Below are 20,890 nucleotides of genomic sequence, written 5' to 3'. Positions count from 1 at the left end.
ACGCTATTGATAAGCAACCAACTTCCCATTAATAGGGCATCATGGTGGCACAGTGGTTAGCATTGCTGCCTCATGGCACCGACGTCCCAGGTTCAATCCCGGCTCTGGGTCACTGCCCTTGTGGAGTTTGCACATTCTCCCTGTGTCTGCGTGGGTTTCACCCCCACAACCCAAAGGTGTGCAGGCTAGGTGGATTGGCCACGCTAAATTGCCCCTTAATTGGAAAAAATGAATTGGTACACTAAATTTAAAAAAAACCTTCCTGTTAATGGACAAAGAGGCAAGTAGATTCTGTAATTGGCTAATAGCTGGTCAGACAGGAGTGTCCTGAAGAACAATGGATCTGGGGGCATCCTGTATATCCCCACTAATGAGTTGAAGTCTCATTGGGACAATGTTAATCGACCAGGTGTGGGTGTATACCTCAGTCTCTGTGCGAGCAGGATTTTTCCTCAGTTGGTTTAACCCCACAATTGCCTGCTACGTTGGGGTCTCATTTCTGGACCTAATTTCCTAATATCTCACTTGTGTGAAACATACTAGAGATGTGGTTGCAAGGTGACAAAGGCATGGATCTGAATATTCAAGAATAGTTGACACTTTGGAAGAATATGATGAATATGATGCTTAATGGGATGACAGTGGATAGACAAAGACAAACATTCTAGGAGTGTATGGGAGAACTGCAGCAATTATTTATTCCTGTCTGGCACAAAAGTAAAATGGGAACGGTGGTCAATTCATGGCTTACAAGTGAAATTAGAGACAGTATTTGATCCAAGGAAGAAGCATACAAATTGGCCAGGAAAACAGCAGATCTGAATTCGACAAAGAAGGACCAATGGATTAATTAAGAAGGGAAAAATAGAGTACGAGAGTTTTGTGAGGGTCATGAAGAGTCCAGCATGGGTTTGTAGAGTCAAATAGAAAGTAACTTCATTTATAGCAATATGTACACAGCAGCAGCAGCTCACTACTGGTTCCCTCTCTAACCAGTACCACACTAGCCAGCTTTATTTATAAAACTGAACTGATTGCCCCCCCCCCCCCTCACTGGGGGAGCCCATATTTCCCAAGGAACATGGGGTAACCAATTGTCCCCAGCCAATAAGATCCAGGCAGGTTATAATAGAGAGTAAACTTGCAGAGAACATAAAAACTGACTGCAAAGGTTTCTATCGGTATGTGAAGAGAAAAAGATTAGTGAAGACAAATGTAGGTCCCTTACAGTCAAAAACAGGGGAATTGATAATGGATAACAAAGAAATGGCTGACCAACTAAATGCATACTTGGGTTCTGACTTCATTAAGGAGGACATAAATAACAGCAGAAATGATGGGGGAAACAGGAGTTAGTGAGAGGGAAGAACTGAAGAAATCAATATTAGTAGAGAAATGGTGATGGAGAAATAGGTGGGATTGAAGGCTGGTAAATCCCCACAGTCTGATAATCTACATCCAGAATACTTAACGAAGTGGCTCTAGAAATAGTGGATGCATTGGTGGCATCTTCCAGGATTCTATAGGCTCTGGATCAGTTCCTGCAGATTGGTGAGTAGCTAATGTAACTCCACTATTTAAAAAGGGAGCTAGAGAGAAAACAGGGATTATAGGCCCAGTCAGCCTGACGTTGGTAGTGGGGAAAATTCTTGCATTTTTTGTCAAAGATTTTAGAAAATAATGGTCGGATCAGACAGAGTCAGCATGGATTTATGAAGGGGAAATCATGCTTGACAAATCTGCTGGAAACCTTCGAGGATGTAACTAGTAAAGTTAACGAGGAGGAGTCAGTGGATGTGGTATATTTGGACTTTTAAAAGGCTTTTGACAAAGTCCCGCAGAAGAGATTAGTGTGTAAAATTAAAGCGCATGGGATTAGGGTTAGTGTACTGAGAAATATAGAAAAGTGGTTGGCAGACAGGAAACAAAGTGTAGGTATTAACGGGTCTTTTTCAAATTGGCAAGCAGTAACGAGTGGAGTACCTCAGAGATCGATGCTAGGACCCCAGCTATTCACAATATATGTTAATGATTTTGATGAGGGAATAAAATGTAATATCTCCAAATTGGTGTGAGTGGTCGCACATTTGGCAGCTCCCACTCAAGGCAGTTTTTTTGGTCCTTTTCCCCGGCTGCCAGTTGAATGTTTTGGACAAAAAAGATGTAGAGGTGGTGGAGGAAAGCTATACTCCACTGGCGAGGTTGGTGGATGGATCTGCGGACCAGAAGTGGGTCTAGAAGAAAGGAGCTGCAGGAGATAGAAACACTTTGTCCGACACAGGGGAAGATGCCGGAGGATAAAGGGTCGGCTCTACCAGCCCAATGGTCGACGTAGCAGTTGGTGGACTTTCTATGAAAAGTTCAGCCAACAAAGGAGGGAGGCTCAGGAGGACCTGGCGAAGGTGGTAGCGGGGATCAACCGTGTGGCATTCAGGCTAGAGACCCAGAGTCAGGCGATCCAGAAGGTGGAGGAAGCGGTGGGGGAGCACGTGGAGCAGCTTACCTCATTGACAGTTGAAGTTGGGATGCTGAGGGAGACCTAGAAGCGGCTTAAGGAGAAAGTGGAGGATTTGGAGAACCGCTCCCGGAGGGCAAATTTGAGAATAGTGGGAATGCCCGAGGGCATCGAGGGAGCAGATGCAGGCTCTTACCTGGCCAAGATGTTGGAACAGCTTATGGGGGAGGGGGTTTTTAACCGGCCCCTGGAGGTTGAATGGGCGCATAGGGCGCTTATGAAGAAGCCGCGGGAGAATGAGCCGCTGAGGGCAATGGTGGTGCAGCTACGCCGATTCTTGGACAAAGAGAAGAACTTGCTGTGGGCCAGGCAGATGAGGAGATGTACCTGGGAAGGCAACAAATCCAGGTTTATCTGGACCTGGACGAGGAACTGGCAGAGGAGAGCCGGATTCAACTGGGTCAAGGCTGCCCTCTTTAAGGAGGGGGTGAAGTTCGGGATGCTGTACCTGGCCCACCTTTGGGTGACCCACAAGCACCGCGAATATTACTTTAGAACAGCGGAGGAGATAACTGAGTTTTTGAGAGACAATGAACTGGCAGGAGAGGGAGGACACTGAACTTTGGAGAGAATGTGAGGTAGTGTTGGTTCTCCCTGCCCCTCTTTTTGTTGTATTGTTCTATGTTCTTTTTTGAATGATGGCCAGGGGAGAACCATTCTTCTCTTGGGGGTTGTCTCATGTTTTCAGGGGGTTCTTTGGTGGGTGGCCAAGAACGGTGGATTGTGAGTGCATGGATTGTGAGTGCACCTTTTTTTCTTCTTTTCATTGTTACTGTTGCTTGCACCATGTGCAAGTGGGGGGGGGGGGGGGGCAGGAATCAGTGGGGGGGAGGATGCTTGGCCCCATTGAGGGGGCTGCCAGGCCAGCTGGTCGAACTAGTTCACGGGAGCGTGGGGGGGGGGGGGGGGGGCAGGTAGTTAGAGCTTTAGAGAGCGATAGGATTGTTGTGTTGTTTAGGGGAGGGGAGGACTGATGACGAGGGTGAGGCATTTGATGTGCAATAAGGAGCGAGTTGGCAACGGTGGACATCCAAGGGCGGGCCTGGCGGGTTGTGGGATGTGACCCGGGGGCGAGCCCAAGAAGGGATATGGTTGATTAGCAGGGGAGGGGGCGGGGTGCCCCACTCAACCAGGCTAGTCACATGGAATGTTAGAGGGCTGAATGGGCCAGCCAAACAGTCGTGCATGTTTGCAAACCTGAGGAGTTTAAAGGTGGATGTGGCATTTCTACAGGAAACACATTTGAAGATTGGGGGCCAGATGTGGCTGAGGAAGGGGTGGGTTGGACAAGGTTTTCACTCAGGGTTGGATATGAAGACGCGGGGAGTGGCGGTGCTGATAAATAAGCAGGTAGCGTTTGAGGTGGGGAATATAGTGGTAGATCCGGGGGCATTAGAGCCTGCATTGGAGGTTAGATGTGGGATTGTTAGCAGACGAGGAGGTGTGCGAGCAGGTGAGGGCTGTTGTCTAACACACGTAAATGTTTTGGTTTCCCAAAAAACTGACAACAGCATTTCATTTACAAGCTGGGAAGCTACTTCATGCTGTAGCCTGCCTGGGCTCCCGGAGAGGACACCCGCGCTCCGACTTGTGACCCTTTTTGTAGCCACATAATCACATGACCACTTAGTCGACAAATTCTACAGCAGGGTCAAAAATGTAGGGCAATTCTGGTGCTGCTATAGAGCGATTTCCAGGCAGTACATTTAACAAATGTGCAGTTGCAAACTCTATAGAGCTGCAATAACCCAGCCTCCCTTCGCACCATTCCCCGATATGTCAGCTCTCAAAAATAGGTTGGTTTCACACCAAGAGACCCCGCCCGGTTGCACAAAATCAGGACTAAGCTGTAAGTTACTGCAAAGATGGCTCAACACAGGCAGCAAAAATCTGTTTTGCTCTTCCTGTGTGCTTTGTACTAAAAGTAGAAAATCGACTCAACTGAGAATTCCTGCAATGCTCGAGTGCAAAATCTGCTGTGCAACAGTAGCTTTCCTTTCTTTTTTTTAAAGAGAGAGAAACATGAGACTGCAAAGTTTGTGTTTTGTTCAGTCTACTGCCTTTATCTGGGATGTTAGTACTGAATCTGTGGAGGAAATCTGCCAAAGTTCTAAAAGCAATGGAGATGAGATGAATTTACCAAGAGGCAATCGGGGCAGGTCGTGAACGTAGACAAAATGAGTAAAACAGAAGGTGAAAATTAAGTTAATTCAGGTGACATGCTCAATGAAAAAGGCAGAATATGTTGAACAAAAAAGCCGTGTGCTCATAATATATTTCCCAGCACTATTCTTTCTGCTTAATAATAATAATAATAATAATAATGGGGCATATCAAGAAATAAGATTATAGATAGTGTAAAACAAACTGCATGGGAAAGTGGTGAGATGTCTTGGAAAACAATAGACCAGCAAGCAGCTGTATTTGGTGAGTGTAGATTAATTGCTATCAATATTCCTAATGACAGGGGTTGGATCATTTTTAAGACTTGCTGCTGTTTGACCTGCTTGGTTCTGCTTGGTTGCAAATAGCTCTATTCTGCTTGGTTGCAAATTGCAAATTGTAACTATGAGGAAGAAATAACATCAGGAGTTGGTTTTACATCTGCACCAGTATTGAAACACAGCAGTGAAATCTGGCAAGAATCTATATTGGCCCATTTTGCCCATTCCGTCCCTCCCTATGCAACATGTTACCAGCTTTCTGCCTATGCACCTATTCCATTCACTCTAAACAAGTTGAAAATAGTTTACTCATGGAGATGTATGATGTAAGCATACCATCCAGGAAGCTGGGGGGGGGGCTTCACAAAGCCGTCTATATTGATTCAATTTATTAATTCCACTTTTTCAGTGGCACCCAAGCATACTTCATGTTCCACTCATTACTGAACGGTATTTCCCAATGATTTGCTGTTGTAACAAAGAACAATGGGCCTTTCACTGTTGTTCCGACATTAAGTTCCAATGATCTTATCTTACCCTTCAGCCTGTCCTGTGACTGATAGAAGAATCCAGTGGAATAAAGCGTCATCATGTCGTTGGGAGATGAGAGCGCCTGCAAACCATTTACTGGAAATTACTATTCAAAAATATTTTATGAATGATGATTGCAGCCTGAATTACATTGCACTTTATGACTCACTGGCGCCTGGAAAAAAGAAATTAATCATAAGGTAAGGAAAGGCACATCGTTGAGGAGGAAATCTACTTCACAGAAGCTATTCGACGCATGTATATATGCGGACCAGAAATGATATACCAGAAAACATATGCAAATAAAGGCATGAGGATGCAGGCCTTGATTTTCCTGCAATGGTCTTGCCCGGTGTTATCCTCCCATTTAAAATGGGTATTAAAGAGCAACATGGGTATCATCTGGAAGGAAGGAAATTCATGAAGGTACAATGGCAGAATTTGAAATTATCATTTTTTTTTTTAAGGTGCAATGATTACTTTCAAAGTGCCTCTATGACAGGATTTTATGTTAAGAGGATGAAGAATATCAAAAGAGGCATGCCCTCTGTAACATTGCTCAACTTAGCCCTATTTCCAGCTTACCTGCTGCAGAAAACCACCATCCGTGTCTGCTGGATGTGACTGTTCCGATGCAATCCTCCTCACATTCTACCCTCTGTAAATTGAAGTTATCAAACTTCATGGGTTGAATTTTCCCCAAAAATGGCAAAGTGTCAGGTTTTGACTGAAACCCGCAGCCTTTCTCACCAGAGAAGCAGTAGGTTTTCGCTCCAGATCTCGTGACATTTTATCAAACAAATAGGAGGGAGATGTGTTTTGTGCCGTTCTGGCGGGGCGGAGCCTCATAGAACTGGCAAGCCCGGCTCTACAGAGATCGGGGCACCCTTTTTGAAGAGCACCCTGATCTCAAAGGGGAAGTCAAGGCATCCCAACCTCAAAGAGGAAGTAAAGGCACCCTGCCCACTCCCCCACCACCATCACCAACGCTGGCATCAAGGCTTCAGGCCCCCCCCCCCCCATCATTGCCGGCATCACTGCACACCCCCCCCCCCCCCCCCCCCCCCCATGGGGTTTAATGGAGGCCTGTCCCTGGACAGTGCCAACTGGGCAGTGCCACCTGGTTGGCATTGCCAGGATGCCAGGGGACAGTGCCCAGCAACCACACTAGCCTCCACACCCAGTCGTGGTCAAATGACTGCTGAAGAACAGTAGTGATTTGTCGCCAGAAAATATGGTGCTGTTAAATGCATATGAATAGATGGTAATTAGGTTTATGTTCTCACTGAGTGTGAACCTGATTGCCTTAGTGGCGGAGGGCAGACGCAAATTAAATTATGACTCTCTCAGGAAAGTTACGTCCATGCCCGGATTGTGCCCATGGCTAAGGGGCCCAGAAAATCTACTCCAGCCTCAGAACTCTCCCAACACATCTGCACGACTCTAATGCTACTCTCTTGAGGATTCCCCTATTTCAATCACTTTATGACTAGTGGGGATATCTTGATTTGTCTCGGCACTAAACTGTGGAATTCCCTCTTTAAACCTTTAAAACTCCCTCCTTCCCATTTCTCCTTTAAGAAGCTTCCAAACACCTACTTATTTGATCAAACCTTTGGCCATCAGCTCTAACATCACTTTATGTTGCTCAATGTCTAATTTTACTTTAAAATGCAACTAATAAATGCCTTGGGATGTTTCCTTACATCAATGGTGCAATATGAATACTCATTGTTGTTGTGATTAGTTGCAGAGTAACAATACCTCTTTATTCTTCCTCGACAATGTATCTCAGCCCTAGGTTCAGAGCACTCCTCACTGCACAGTACAGTATGCTATTTTTTTTACATGTGCAGCCTCAGTTCCCCTGTGACCTGAATGAGATTGTCAGGTTTACTGCCAAGCAGTCGTAATGTTGAGCTGTTGACCTATGGCTATTAGGAACTAGGTTGAGAGTGTCCCCAGCTACACTATTGCTGAAATCTAGAGCACAAAGGACAACACCACCAATCAGTCTGGGCTCATCTGGTTGTGCTATAGGTAAATTGATCTGTTCTGGCACTGGATCTTAAGAGTGGACAGATGATCTATTTCTCAGCACCTTACCTCAGCCCTCAGATTGATTTGCATAAGAAACTAAAATAAATATTGAATTGAAATGAGAGGCAGATGGCAGCACCATGTTAACATAAAGGAGGGACTGATGCATTGTTTATCAGAGGTTTGCAATCTGTTGTTAAAAATGCTTTTTCTTCATTGAAAGTAGAGTGCTGGCACCAAAGCTCACAGTAATGCTATCAGCTGTGCGTGAATATGTGTTAGTTACAAAGGCACGCTATTTGGGTAAAATAAAAATGAATTGTATTTTGTTAATGGCCTAATACTTTCTGCAATGATGTAAGTACGTGATAAGAATTGTTCTGGAACAGCTTGTCTACAACCCAAAGCAATTCCATTTTTATTAAACAAATTGAATCCCAACAAAATAAAAGAAGCTCACAGCAATGTTCAGGGTTCTATTTTAACCCACGACTATTTTCAATGTTTAACATAAATTTTATGTCTTAAAATACATGCTGAAAAATGCACATATCCTCTTTCAGTATTTGAACCAGCTGAATATAGACTTAAAAGACTTAAATGCCAGGAAGTTTTTTTATGTTGTACAACCAAAATGACATCAGTAATTTTCAACTTTACATAAATGTGTAAAATGGCCATATGCTAGCTGCAGTGTCGTACAGTTCTGGTTTTGATAGCAGGGACATTATTGTACCTTGCACTATTATTGATAAGACTTAGTCTAAATCTGTGAGTCTTTAAGACTTTGATGGTTTTGTAGATTAAATGGGTAAAGGGGTACCACCCATATGCAAAAAAGTGTTTCACGAACATTTTTTTTTCACCTGCGAACAGCTGATATGAAGTAAATCTTGTTGAACTGGAGGGAAAAGAAGCAAAGTAAACTGCTTCAACAGGAATTAATGTAAAAGGGCAAAGTCATGTTGCATTGGAATGCAAAAGTTTATGATGTATATAAAACGTTGAGTGGTGCACTGGTGAGAAAAATGATGTATGCCTTTTTTTAGCTTCTTGTCTCCCAAGTAAACAAGTGCCTGGAAAAATCCTCCTTTAAATGTTGCAGGTCATAATCTGAGAATAACTACTGGGTGTATGCAGACCATGTTCACTGACCATGAAAGCATTAGCCTGTGGGCTCATTCAGCAGTAGGTTATTCAAAAACTAGATTTGACTGGTTTTCCATTCTTCTTCTGTGGAAATCAGAGCAATTATTAAGGCTTACTTAATTAACTTTACTTGACCCTTTGTATAGCCTTTCTAAATCCAAATGTTGTTAACATTTAAGTCTAGTATTTTTTTCACTTGTCTATCGCTCAAGAAACACAGCAGACTTCTGTGTTTTGACCGTCTGAATGCATTTGAGCAGTTTGAAAGGTACAGTTTCTTTTCAGCAAGAACATTTATTTCAGTGAAGTTTGTAAGTAGCCATAACAACAGAAATGTTGCATTCTGAGAACTGTAGCAGTGGCCGTAAAATTCTTCATTTAAGAGATGTTTTAAGTACCCCTTGCTGCTGGGATTCTGATGTGGAGATGCCGGCGTTGGACTGGGGTGAGCACAGTAAGAAGTCTTACAACACCAGGTTAAAGTCCAACAGGTTTGTTTCAAACACTAGCTTTTGGAGCACTGCTCCTTCCTCAGGTGAGATTCTGAGGCTGGGATTCTGGACAGAGAGGCTGTGTGCCACCCCGGCCCACAGTGCCAAACAAGCTTGTGTGCACGAGGGGGTGGTTCGGGGGAGGAGGGGAGTGGACAGATGGACAGAGTTCACACGATTAACAAAATACAATTCATTTTCTTTTTACCCCAAGAATCCCACCTCCCCATTACATACTGAACAGATTCAGTGGAACTCGAGGCGTGGATAGATTCTTAGAATAACGTTTCCAATCATAAGGGGATGGACTAGCCTTAAGCCATATTGATTGCTGTGCAAACCAAAATATTTATTGAATAAAGAATTGGTTTGGCCTCTCTGGGTCTCAATGGGAAAGATATTGCTCTGCCTTTGAAGAATGTATTTGGGTGGGTTTCACTGATGTTTCCTTTACAGGCATTCACTCCCATCCCTGATATTTAGAACAGGGTTTCCGGCATTGGACATGAGCACGTGGAGTTTCTGGCCTGCCATGGTTATGCTAGTGGAGCAATGCCCAAAGAATTTCTAGATCAGTATGTCTGCACTCCAGTGGATTTAGGTACAGAAAATGTTTATATTTCAGAGGATGAAATCTTGTTTGTAATATGAGGGGCAATAATGCTGTGAAGGGAAACATTTCCATATATGTTTTGCATTGGTGGCATCAAATGTACAGTACCAATTTTTTCTCTGTTCATGGGAGGTGAATGTTGCCGGCAAGGCCAGCATTTGTTGCCTATCTCTAATTGTCCAAGAGAAGGTTGAGGTGAACGGCCTTCCTGAACTACCGCAGGCTATCTGGTACAGGTACACCCCCAGTGCTGTTAAGAAGGGAGTTCCAGGTTATGACTAGATGACAGTGAAGGAACAGCAATATTGTTCCAAGTCAAGATGGGCTGTAATTTGGAAGGAAAATGTCGTGGTGGTGGTATTTCCACATGCCTGCTGCCCTGCTGTTTCAAGTAATAATAATAATCTTTATTAGTATCACAAGCAGGCTTACATTAACACTGCAACAAAGTTACTGTGGAAAAAGCCCTAGTCGCCACACTCCGGCTCCTCTTCGGGTACACAGAGGGAGAATTCAGAATGTCCAATGCTCCTAATAAGCACGTCTTTCGGGACTCGTGGGAGGAAACCGGAGCAACCTGAGGAAACCCATGCAGACATTGGGAGAACGTGCAGACTCCACACAGATAGCCAAGCCAGGATTCGAACGCGGGTCCCTGACTCTGTGAAGCAACAGTGCTAACCACTGTGCTACCATGCTGCCCAGTGGTAGAGGTCACAGGTTTGGAAGGTGCTGTTGAAGAGCCTCGGTGAGTTATTTCAGTACATCTTGTAGATTGTACATTGCTGCAGCGGTGGTCAAAGATGGTGGATTGGTGCTAACTATGTGGGTTGATCTGTCTTGGATGGTGTCAAAGCTTCTTGAGTGTTGTGGGATGAACATTCATCCTGACATTCTGGTGGGCAGGACTGCGCCATGATGTCAATGTCACGCTGCCGAGTGGCTTGTTTTTTCCTGACACATTCCCACCTCCCAACAATTTTGGTAGAGTTGTCTTCTCAGGCGTTGCGGCAAGTGGATAATCAACTGAGGCAGTTAATGAGCTATTGAAGAACTCACATTGCAGGGTTGATTTAGATTTTTGAGCCGAAGCACAGGAAACATGCTGGGTTAGTAGGATGTCCAAGGAGGTGAGATGGCTGCTCAACAGGCAACCATTCAGAGAAGACTCAATGGGCTGAATAGCCTCCTTCTGCACAGCAGGAATTCTATGTTTCTAAGAGGGTGCGATTCTGAATAAATAGTTGGAAAAGCTAAAAAGAGCTTGTGTTGGAAGAAAGTGGCTCCTTAAAAACGTGTCTTATATGTGGCCCATGAGGCTTTGCATCACTGCCCAGCTGGGCTTCGCTGGGGTTGCCCTCTGTTCTCCACAGAGCACTACACACAGCTTCTTCTGCCTCTGTAACCTTCTCTTATTCAACATAATGTGCTGATCACCTTGCATTGCTTGTTCTAAACTTGCCTGAGGCTCCACCAAAGTGAATGTATCTGCACTGCTGGAGGGTGCACTTGACTGCTGTGGTCTTGATCCCTCAGATGAATCTTCCTCTCTGACGTTGCTATGACAGACCTGTCCTTTTGTTTCCCCCACCCCCACCACTTGTTTAAGACCCATTGATTTTATAACTTCCCAGTTCTGATCAAAGGTCATCGATCTGAAATGTTAACTCTGTTTCTCTATCCACAGATGTGGACATTGCCAGGCAATGATCATCTCCAACAAGAGAGAATCCAGCCATCTCCCCTTGACATTCAATGGCATGGATTTCCGGTGGCAACCATGAGCTGATCAGTCACACACAAGGTGACTCCTGCACAGAGGCTTTGTCCCTTTTGACCCAGTTAATGGGCGCTTTGTTGGGAAATAGTGCAGAATGATTGAAGGATGTCAGTTTCTCCTCCATGGGAGAATGTCGGTGGGTCATAGCACCCAGCAGAAGTCAAATAAAGCTTCAACTCAAGAGGTGGCGGGCCCTAGTGGCTCAGCAAAAGAAAGAATGGCGGAGTTGGGTATGTTGTCATCTCCTACGTCTCCTACCCCACTGCCGGTGGAGCAGTTGATGGAGTTTAAGTTGATGAAGTTTTAAGGGGGAATTCAAGAGACATTGGCAAGAGTTGCAGGAGGACCAGTCCAAGGTGATTGAGGAAGCATTGGCCTGTTTTCATGAGGTTCTGGAGCAGGTGGAGAAGAGGTTGGAGTCGCAGGATGTGACGCTCTGCGAGGTGGAAAGGGCGGTGTCTAACCATAGTGATCAGATTGTGGAGCTGGAGGCGTTGCTGGGAGAGACCTGGAAGTTGTTAAAGACGAGGATGGATGATCAGGAGAATCGATCCAGGAGGCAAAACCTGAAATCCATCGGACAACAGGAAGAGGTTGAGGGAACGAGTGGCACAGATTATGTGACGAGGATGTTTGCGAAGCTGGTCAAGGAGGGGTCTTCAAGATGCCACCCGGTGGTGGATCAGGCCCACCGGTTGCTGAGGCAGAGGCTGAAAGAGGGAGCGGTGATCAACCGGATGCACAAGTTCCAAGAGAAGGAGCAAATTCTGAGTGGGGGAAGGCAAAACGAGACTGTAGCTGGGAGGGGAATCAGATCTACCAACTTGGTCAAGCGGCGAGCTGGCTTTTCCAGGACCAAGGCGGCGCTCTTCCGGAGCAAGGTCCAGTTCGGGATGTTATACCCGGCTAAACTGTGGGTGGCATTTACGTGCAAGGAACATGATTTCATAGCATCAGAGGAGATGAATGACTTTGTCAGGAGGCATGGTTGGGGGCAAGACTAATCTTGGGATTTCATGCTTTTGATATGTTTGTAATGTTAATGTTTCGAAGCATTATTGTTTTTTCTTCTGTTTGGTCGGTGCGGGGGCTGGTTCCGAGTCGTGGGTTTTTTATTCTCCAGCTGGAGATTGAGAGGAATGGGGCTCTGGCCGGCGGGCTGGGCAGGGAATGTCCGAAGGGCAAAGGTTAGGAAGGAAGAGTGGGAGGAAGGGTAGTTTGGGTGATGTGGGTGGGGTCCTTTGTGTAGCTGTCCAGGTGGGAGCTGCCATGCTAGCAGGGAAGCAATGAAGGGGAGGGGGCTGCTGCAGGTAGCCAGACAAAGGGGGGGGGAGAACAGTTAGGTAGGAATGGAGAGGTAGGGTAAGGCAGGTAGGATGGTGTTGTGTTGTTAACCCTGGGGTAACACGGATTGCACACGATCGAATTAACTGATCAAGTATACACCAAACAAAGGCGTTGGTTTAATATGAGATTTATTGAACTAGAGTAACGAAACTCTCTACTACCCTAAGTAAGTAAAGCTAACTATTTAGACCAGGCTAGCTCTGATCCACGTGTAGAAGGTGTTGAATGATTTGTACACCCTGACTGTCACTATAGTTATCACCAGTGGAAAGAGACAGAGTGATGCCGCGTGTGTTTTATTGGTGTAAGCCCCCCTCTGATGTCCTGTCTTGTGATTGGTCATGTTCTGTTCTGTATATTGATTGGCTCACCTGGGTGTCTGTCACTGCCTGCTTTTACCTCATGATGTGCATGGGTGCATATTATGACAGATGGGAGGTTCAAGGGGGAGGGAGGGGAGCGGGAAGGGGAAGGGGGTTGGAGGAGGGGGACTTGGAAGGAGAGGGAGCAGGTGATGCAGGTGGCTTTGTGGCAGGATGTATGTGAGCAGGGAGGGGACATCCATTTTGGGTGGGCCCGAACAAGAGATGGACCGAGAGGTAGTGGGAGCTTCTTCCTGAGTTGGGATGGCGGACTTTTATAGAGGGGGGGGTTCAGAGGCCCCCAGTGAGAATGGTGATGTGAAATGTGCGGGGGCCAAATAGCTGGGTTAAACGGCTCCGAGTGTTTGTCCATTGGAGAAGTTTAAAGACAGATGTGGTTTTCCTGCAGAGAAGGACCAGACAATATTAAGGAAGGGATGGGCAGGGCAGACGTTCCACTCAGAGTTTGATTCAAAATCGAGAAGGGTCGCCATTTTGTTCAGTAACAATAATAATATTATTAATATAACGTAGTATTTGTGGCGGCTAACAAGGTGAGGGACCGTGAGGGTAGTACGTGATGATGAGCAGGGTCTTGGCGGGGGTGCTGGTCATTTTAGTTAATATTTATGTGTCCGATTTGTGGATGTCATGTCCACGGTACTTAAAACAAGGGTGGGGCCGAGTTGAGATAATATGTAATTAATTAAGAAGACACTGTCAGCCATTCCGAACTTCGACTCTCACCAATTTGTTATGAGCGTCGATTTCCTTTTTTAAACCCCCCCCCCCCACCCCCCTGCTTCTGCTGACAGTTTAGCTTTCCCCGAAGAAGTCGATAAACAACTGACACCTCCGGACGAACCCTAACGTTTACCCTCACAGGGTGAACTTTATTTTCTCAAGTCTGAGAAACGCAGCCATGTCGCTAACCGAAACCTCTGATTTGGGGGGTTCGAGTCCCTCCACGCTAACAATATCCATCTCCGGGCTACAAAGGAGGCAAATGCCAAAACGTCAGCCTCTCTCGCCCCTGGACTCCCAGATCTTCCGACACTCCAAAAACCGGCACCTCTGGACTCGGTGCCACCCTTGTTTTAATACCGTGGACATGACATCCACAAATCCCTGCCAGTATCCTCTAAGCTTCAGGCATGCCTAAAACATATGGACATGGTTTCTGGCCATCCCGCACACCTCACACACTTATCCTATATCCCAAAAACTTGCTCTTCTGGGCCACCGTCATCTGCACCCGCTGAACCACCTTGAATTGTATCAGGCTGAGCCTGGCACATGATGAGGCGTGTTGTCTCTACTCAGAGCATCCTGCCACGGACTCGCCCACAGTTTATCTTCCCATTTACCCTTTAGCTCATCCATCTGAGTTTCCTCCAACTCCATAAGCTCTTTGGAGATATCCGAAACCTTCTCCTCCCCTACCCCCGTTCTAGAAACTACCCTGTCCGGTATCCCTGTGGGGGTGGGTGTGGGAAGGTTGAAACCTGCCTTGGCACAAAATCCCTTATCTGCAGATATCGAAACCCATTCCCTCCCGACAATTCAAATTTCTCCTCCAAATCCTCCAAACAGGGAAAGCTCCCATCAATAAATAGATCCCCCAGCTTCTCAATACCTGCTCTCTGCCATTCCCGAAAGCCCCCGTCCAGCCTCTCCGCAACAAACCAGTGATTATCACAAATTGGAGCCCACACAGATGCTCCCTCCACTCCCATATGCTTGCCCCAGACTCTGAGGGCTGCCACTCCCACTGGGCTTGTGGAGTACCGGGCCCACGAGAACGACAGAGGTGCCGTTACCAATGCTCCCAAACTTGTGCCCTGACACGATGCCGCCTCTACTCGCTCCCACGCCGACCCCTCCCCAACTACCCACTTCCTAACCATGGCTATATTTGCCGCCCAATAGTACTTACTAAAGTTCGGCAGTGCCAGCCCACCTACCCCTCGACGCCGCTCCAGCAGCACTGTCTTTACTCACTGGGTTTTACCGCCCATACAAACCCAAATATCGCCCGATTCACCCGTTTAAAAAAGGTCTTTGGTATAAAAATAGGGAGGCACTGGAAAACAAACAAAAATCTCGGGAGGACCGTCATTTTCACAGTCTGTACCCTCCCCGCCAGTGACAGCGGGAGCATGTCCCACCTCCGGAAATCCTCCTTCATTTGTTTAACTAGCCGGGTCAAATTTAACTTATGTAGCTGCTCCCATCCCCGTGCCACCTGAATTCACATATAATGGAAACTCCCTCCAACCATTCTGAACGGCAGCTCCCCCCGTCTCCTATTTGTCCCCTCGTCTGGATCGCAAACACCTCACTTTTACCCATATTCAATTTGTATCCCGAAAACCGGCCAAATTCCCCTAAAATCCGCATAATCTCCCCCATCCCCCCTAACGGGTCGGAAATGTATAGGAGCAGGTCGTCTGCGTATAGCGAGATCCTATACCCCCCCCCCCCCCCCTCCAGTCCTTTGATGACAGTGGCTCTATGGCCAAAGCAAACAACAGTGAGGGGAGAGGACATCCTGTCCCCCTGGTGCAGTTTAAAGTAGTCCGATGTCAGCCGATTCGTTCGTACGCTTGCCACCAGTGCTTGGGTACAGCAACCGAACCCAGTCAATAAAGCCCTGCCCAAACCCGAACCGTCCCAGCACCTCCCGCAAATAATTCCACTCCGTCCGGTTGAAGGCCTTTTCTGCGTCCTCAGCGACCACTACCTCCATCGCCCTCCCCTCGAAGGGTATCATGATCACATTTCAGAGCCTTCTAACATTGGCTGTTAGCTGTCTGCCTTTAACAAACCCGTCTGCTCTTATGAGTGTCGATTTCAACTGTATTTTAGATCTTAGGATGGATGGGCCAAGCCCCGAGGCATTGATAACGTTAAGAATGGCGAAAGAGTTGGATGTTTTCATGCGTCAGATGGGGTGGGGGGGACCCGTAGAGGTTTAGGCATCCGGGAGAGAGGGAGTTTTCTACTTAACACATGTGCATCGGATGTACTCTGTATTGAATATGGAGAGACGGCCAGCCGCCTGCCAGCTCATCAGTTGAGGCAACAGGTGGCCACGCGGGAGAAAGCGCCGCTAAGGGATGGAGCGGTGAAGGACTGGTGACGACTCCGGAAAAGATTACCGAGGCATTTGAGGACTTTTATCGGGGGTTGTATAGAACCAAGCCCCAATGGGGCACTTTCTAGATGGGTTAGAATTCCCAGAGGTAGAGAGGGAGAAAGGACAGGGGTTGGGATAATGGAGGCCAATGGGCCAATGCAATCGGGGAAGGCAACAAGGCCAGATGACTATCTGGTAGAATTTTATAAACAATTTACGGCAGCGTTAGCACTCCATCTCCTGGGTATGTACAATGAAGCATTGGCACATGGAGAGTTGTCAGCCACATTGACACAGGTATCAATCTTTTTGATTCCAAAAAAAGGATAAGGACCCAGTGGAGTGTGGATTGTATGGGCCCATTTCCCTGCTGAATACCGATGCGAATGCGGAAAAGGTGCGGCGGTGGTGGGGGTCGGGGGGTCGGAGTGGGTGTGGATGGAGGCGGTCACCAGTGAGGATGGACATCACGTGTAGGAGTTGGAGTAGGGAGGGGGGTTGGCCAGAGTGGGGACTTGTTCGCGGAAGGGAGGATCGCGGGGTTGGAGGATTTGCGGGGTGATAACCGTTGCCGAGGGGAAATGATTTTAGATACATGCAGGTGCGGGACTTTGTGCAATAGGAGCTCCCTTCGTTCCCTCAGCTGCCATGTCAGACCTTTTGGATAGATTGTTATCAGATGATGAGTTAAGGGAAGTGAGGATTGTGGATATTTATAGATGGCTCCGGGAAATGGGGAAGGCGGCATTAGAAAAGAAAAAGAGGAAGTGGGAGGAGGATAGGGGGTGATGCTGAGGTGGTTGCCTGGAGTGAAATCTTGAATCGGGTGAACCCGACTTGTGTGCCAGGATGAGCCTGATACAGATTAAGGTGAGCTCCAGAGCTCATATGACACGGGTTCGGATTAATAGGTTCTTCCCCTAGGTGGAGGACAGGTGCAAAAGGTGTTCACGGAGCCCGGCGAATCGTGTACACATGTTCTGGTCCTGGCTGAAGCTCGTAAAGTTCGGGACATTAATCTTTGAGACATTGTCGGAGATTGTGGGGGTGAGGGTGGAGCTGTGTCCTCTGGTGGCAATTTTTGGAGTATCAAAGATGGCGGAGCTACTGGTGGTGGCGGAGCCACTCTGATTGTCCAGCGTTGAATTCTGTTAGGGTGAGGGTCGGCAGCATGGCTGGAGGCCATGGGGGAATTCCTACATTTGCAGAAAATTAAGTTTGCTCTTTGGGCGTGAGAGGAAGAATTTTGCGTGAGATGGAGGCTGTTTATATCTGTGTTAAAAAATGTGTTTGTCATCAGCAAGTATGGGGAGGGAAGGGGGTGGGTTTTTTTAGGGGGGAGGGTTATGTTAGGCAAGGTTTAAAAGGGAGGGGGGGATGACAAACTGTTTGTACTTTAGCTGTTTTTTGAATGGTTGTGAATTTTGTATGTCATGCTTGGAATAAAATGTATTTAAAAGCCATTCAATGGCATTACCATTGCTAAATCCATGACTCTCAATATCCTCAGGGAAACTGAATTGGCCAATATAAATACACAGTATATAAATACTGTGGCTATAAAAGCAGGTCAGAGGCTTGGAAATTCGGTGATGAGTAACCCACCCCAATCCTCCCCAAAGCCAGTCCACCATCTATACGATTCAAGTCAGGACTGTGATGGAATATTATCCACTTGCCTGGACAAGTACAGCTTCAACAACACTCAAGAAGCTCCAGGGCAAAGCAGTCTACTTGCTTGACACCCCATCTATATTATCCTTATGTCCGAATGAAGCTCGTAGTCTTCCACTTGAAGGAAATGCTTTATTGAGTAAGTTCGCTCTCTCCAGAACTCATACTAGATGTTACTTCTGAGCTGTCTGTCTGTGTCTTGCTACTAGCTGCCATTCCTGTGAAAAGTGAGATCCTGGATCCTGTCTGTCTATTTTAAACCTCTCTAGTGCTCCCTCTAGTGATTACTTAGTTGTAGTATATTTACATTATGCCCTTGTATACATGCAGATGTGCAGATCATTACATCCCCCTTTTTTCTTTTTATATATTTTCTGTATGGTGTTCAGGAAAATTGTACAAAACAGGTAGATAAATAATGATATGTACAAGTTGTGATGATATTGAGAATTATACAAAGCCAATTAATATTTATGAGTCCAATCATTATTTAAAAAATTATACATTTATTTGTTTGAGTTTCTTTCTTTCTTCTTCGGTTGTTGAGGTGGTGATGTTGATATTGTAATTTCTTTGTGAACGCGTCGGTGTTCTTGTGTTTAAGTAACCAACAAGTCATCATGAGGTGTTCGAATGGTCGAATCACTTGTCTGACCTGGACTTTTTCCTGTGCTTGCGGTACTGATTCTATATGGCATCTGCCTTGAAAATTGGTTTGGGCTTGTTTGTTGTGGAGCACTTATGAATTTGTGAAATCCGTTGTCATGCCATGTGATGTTTGTACTCTTGCCATTGTTTTGGACTGTGCTGTTACATTGTCCCTCATGTGCAGGGTTGTACTATGTTGGACACGTCGTTGTTTCACTTTTGTTGTTTCTGTTGTTTCTGTCTTTGTTGTTTTCGTTGTTCTTGTTGTTTTTGTCATGCTTGTTGTTTCTATATTTGTTGTTTTTGTTGTTGTTTTTGTTGTGCTTGTTGTTTCTGTTTTTGTTGTTTTCGTTGTTCTTGTTTTTGTTGTGCTTGTTTCTGTTTTTGTTGTTTTTGTTGTTCTTGTTTTTGCCGTGCTTGTTTCTGTTGTCTTTGTGATGCTTCTTGTTGTTTTTGTTGTTCTTCTTGGTGTTTTTGTCGTGCTTGTTATTTCTGTTGTTGTCCTTGTTGTTGTTCTTGTAGTTTTTGTTGTTCTTGTATTTTTTGGTGTTGTTCTTGTTGTTTTTGTCATTCTTGTTGCGCTCAATTACTGTTCCGTGTGGATAATTTGAGTCATTCTCAAAGTTATTGGTATCAGTGTCCTTTGTGGTATCTGATGTTTCATTGAGCGCTTTGACTTGAGGATTGTTAGAATGATCTGATGTTGCATTGATCCTGGTGACATAAGTCATTTGTGGTTGATGTGATTCCTCTTTGATTCCTTGGTGCTCCTCTTCTGGAGTTATTTCTGCTTGATTTGCTTCATCGTTGATATCTTGGTGCTCCTCTTCTGGAGTAATTTCAAGTTAATTTGCTTCATCTTTGATCTCTTGGTGCTCCTCTCCTGGAGTCAACGTCGTCAGGATTTCAGTTTTTTGTAGGTTGTGAAGAGTGGATGAGGTTTTAATTGATGCAGTCTTACTGGAGTCGAGAATAGTTTTACTTTGATTGTTGGGTGCTTCTGTACAGACGAGCTGACATCTGTCATTCTCGCTGTGATCTTGCACATCGTGTATGCTGATTGTGATCACTGTGTCACTCTTCGTACATACAGTGGTTGGACATTCATTGTCTTCCTGTTGTTCAAATGTGCTGGGTAGACTTTCATAGTCTTTTTTTTGTTGTTCACATGATCTGGGAGGACTTTCATAGTCTGCTTCTGGTTGCTCAAATAAAGTGGATAGGCTTTCATAGTCTTCTTCACGCAAGGTTGTTGCTCTGGAGTCTTTAATTGCTTCCATTCTGGAGTCTGTCAACGAGCTCTCTGTGGAGGCTTGCATCACTCTGTGGAGTCTTTCATCGCTCTCTGTGTGGAGTCGTGCACTGTTCTCTCTGAGGAGTCGATCTGTGCTCTCTTAACGGAGTTGGTCAGTACTCTCTGTGTGGCGTCGTTTTCGTCTTGGCTATTTGACAAGTTGCTGTCATCCAATGTATCAACGATCTGCCATTGCATCATGGTATTGGATATGTCTACCATGAGTAGAATTGTCTGGAGCTATTCAACCTTGTGTTGATGCTATTATGATCCTATCCGAACAACTCAGCCATGCCTGAGTAGTATTTTTTGATAAACAAATCATCTTCTGTGGTTTTGGGTTTCTTTTTGTGCTCTTCCCTTTTAATTAACAAATCTTCTTCTTTGGCTTCAGATTTGTTATTGAGCTCTTCACTTTTTATTAACAAATAATCTTCATCAGTTTTGGATTTGTTAATTTGCTCTTCACTTTTTATGCTGCAGATTGCTAGTTCCGTGGTACTGTGAAAGTTATTTTCAACTTTTTGTTGAAGTTTAGGCAATGTTGTGCGTTTTGAGGTTAAGGTTTTGCGTTTTGTACCTTTGTGATTGTGATTTGCGGGCATTTCCTTTTAAAGTAGGCGTGATCAGAGTCTTCTGACGTCATGGCGCTCGTGACATCATACGTACTACTCAATTGCGCATGCCCAAATCGACCATCGAGCCTTGTGTGCTTTTTCTTCAGCTGTGCACGCACGGCTTGCGCAGTTCCATCTTCGAACAATGTGCGATCTTTTTCCAATTGTGCATGCGCGGCTTTGGTTTCCTGCGCATGCGCAGAATTGATTTTTGCCGGTTTGTGTCTTTTCGGGAAGTGCGCATGT

At 45.7% G+C, this 20,890-nt stretch overlaps 1 protein-coding gene across 1 annotated transcript in view; it reads left to right on the top strand.

The window, feature by feature from the left end:
- LOC119968900 (suppressor of tumorigenicity 14 protein homolog) overlaps positions 1-20,890 on the top strand; it is a 217,814-nt gene that overhangs the window by 53,436 nt on the left and 143,488 nt on the right. Inside the window, exon 7 of the mRNA XM_038801870.1 lies at positions 5,504-5,690. Within this exon, the coding sequence (XP_038657798.1) occupies positions 5,504-5,690 (187 nt within the window). The remainder of the gene's footprint in view (positions 1-5,503; positions 5,691-20,890) is intronic.

The sequence above is a fragment of the Scyliorhinus canicula genome, chromosome 7, assembly GCF_902713615.1.
Source record: "Scyliorhinus canicula chromosome 7, sScyCan1.1, whole genome shotgun sequence".
Lineage (NCBI taxonomy): Eukaryota > Metazoa > Chordata > Chondrichthyes > Carcharhiniformes > Scyliorhinidae > Scyliorhinus > Scyliorhinus canicula.
The sequence above is the reverse complement of the archived record's forward strand: the minus strand, read 5'-3'. Positions and strand labels throughout refer to the sequence as shown.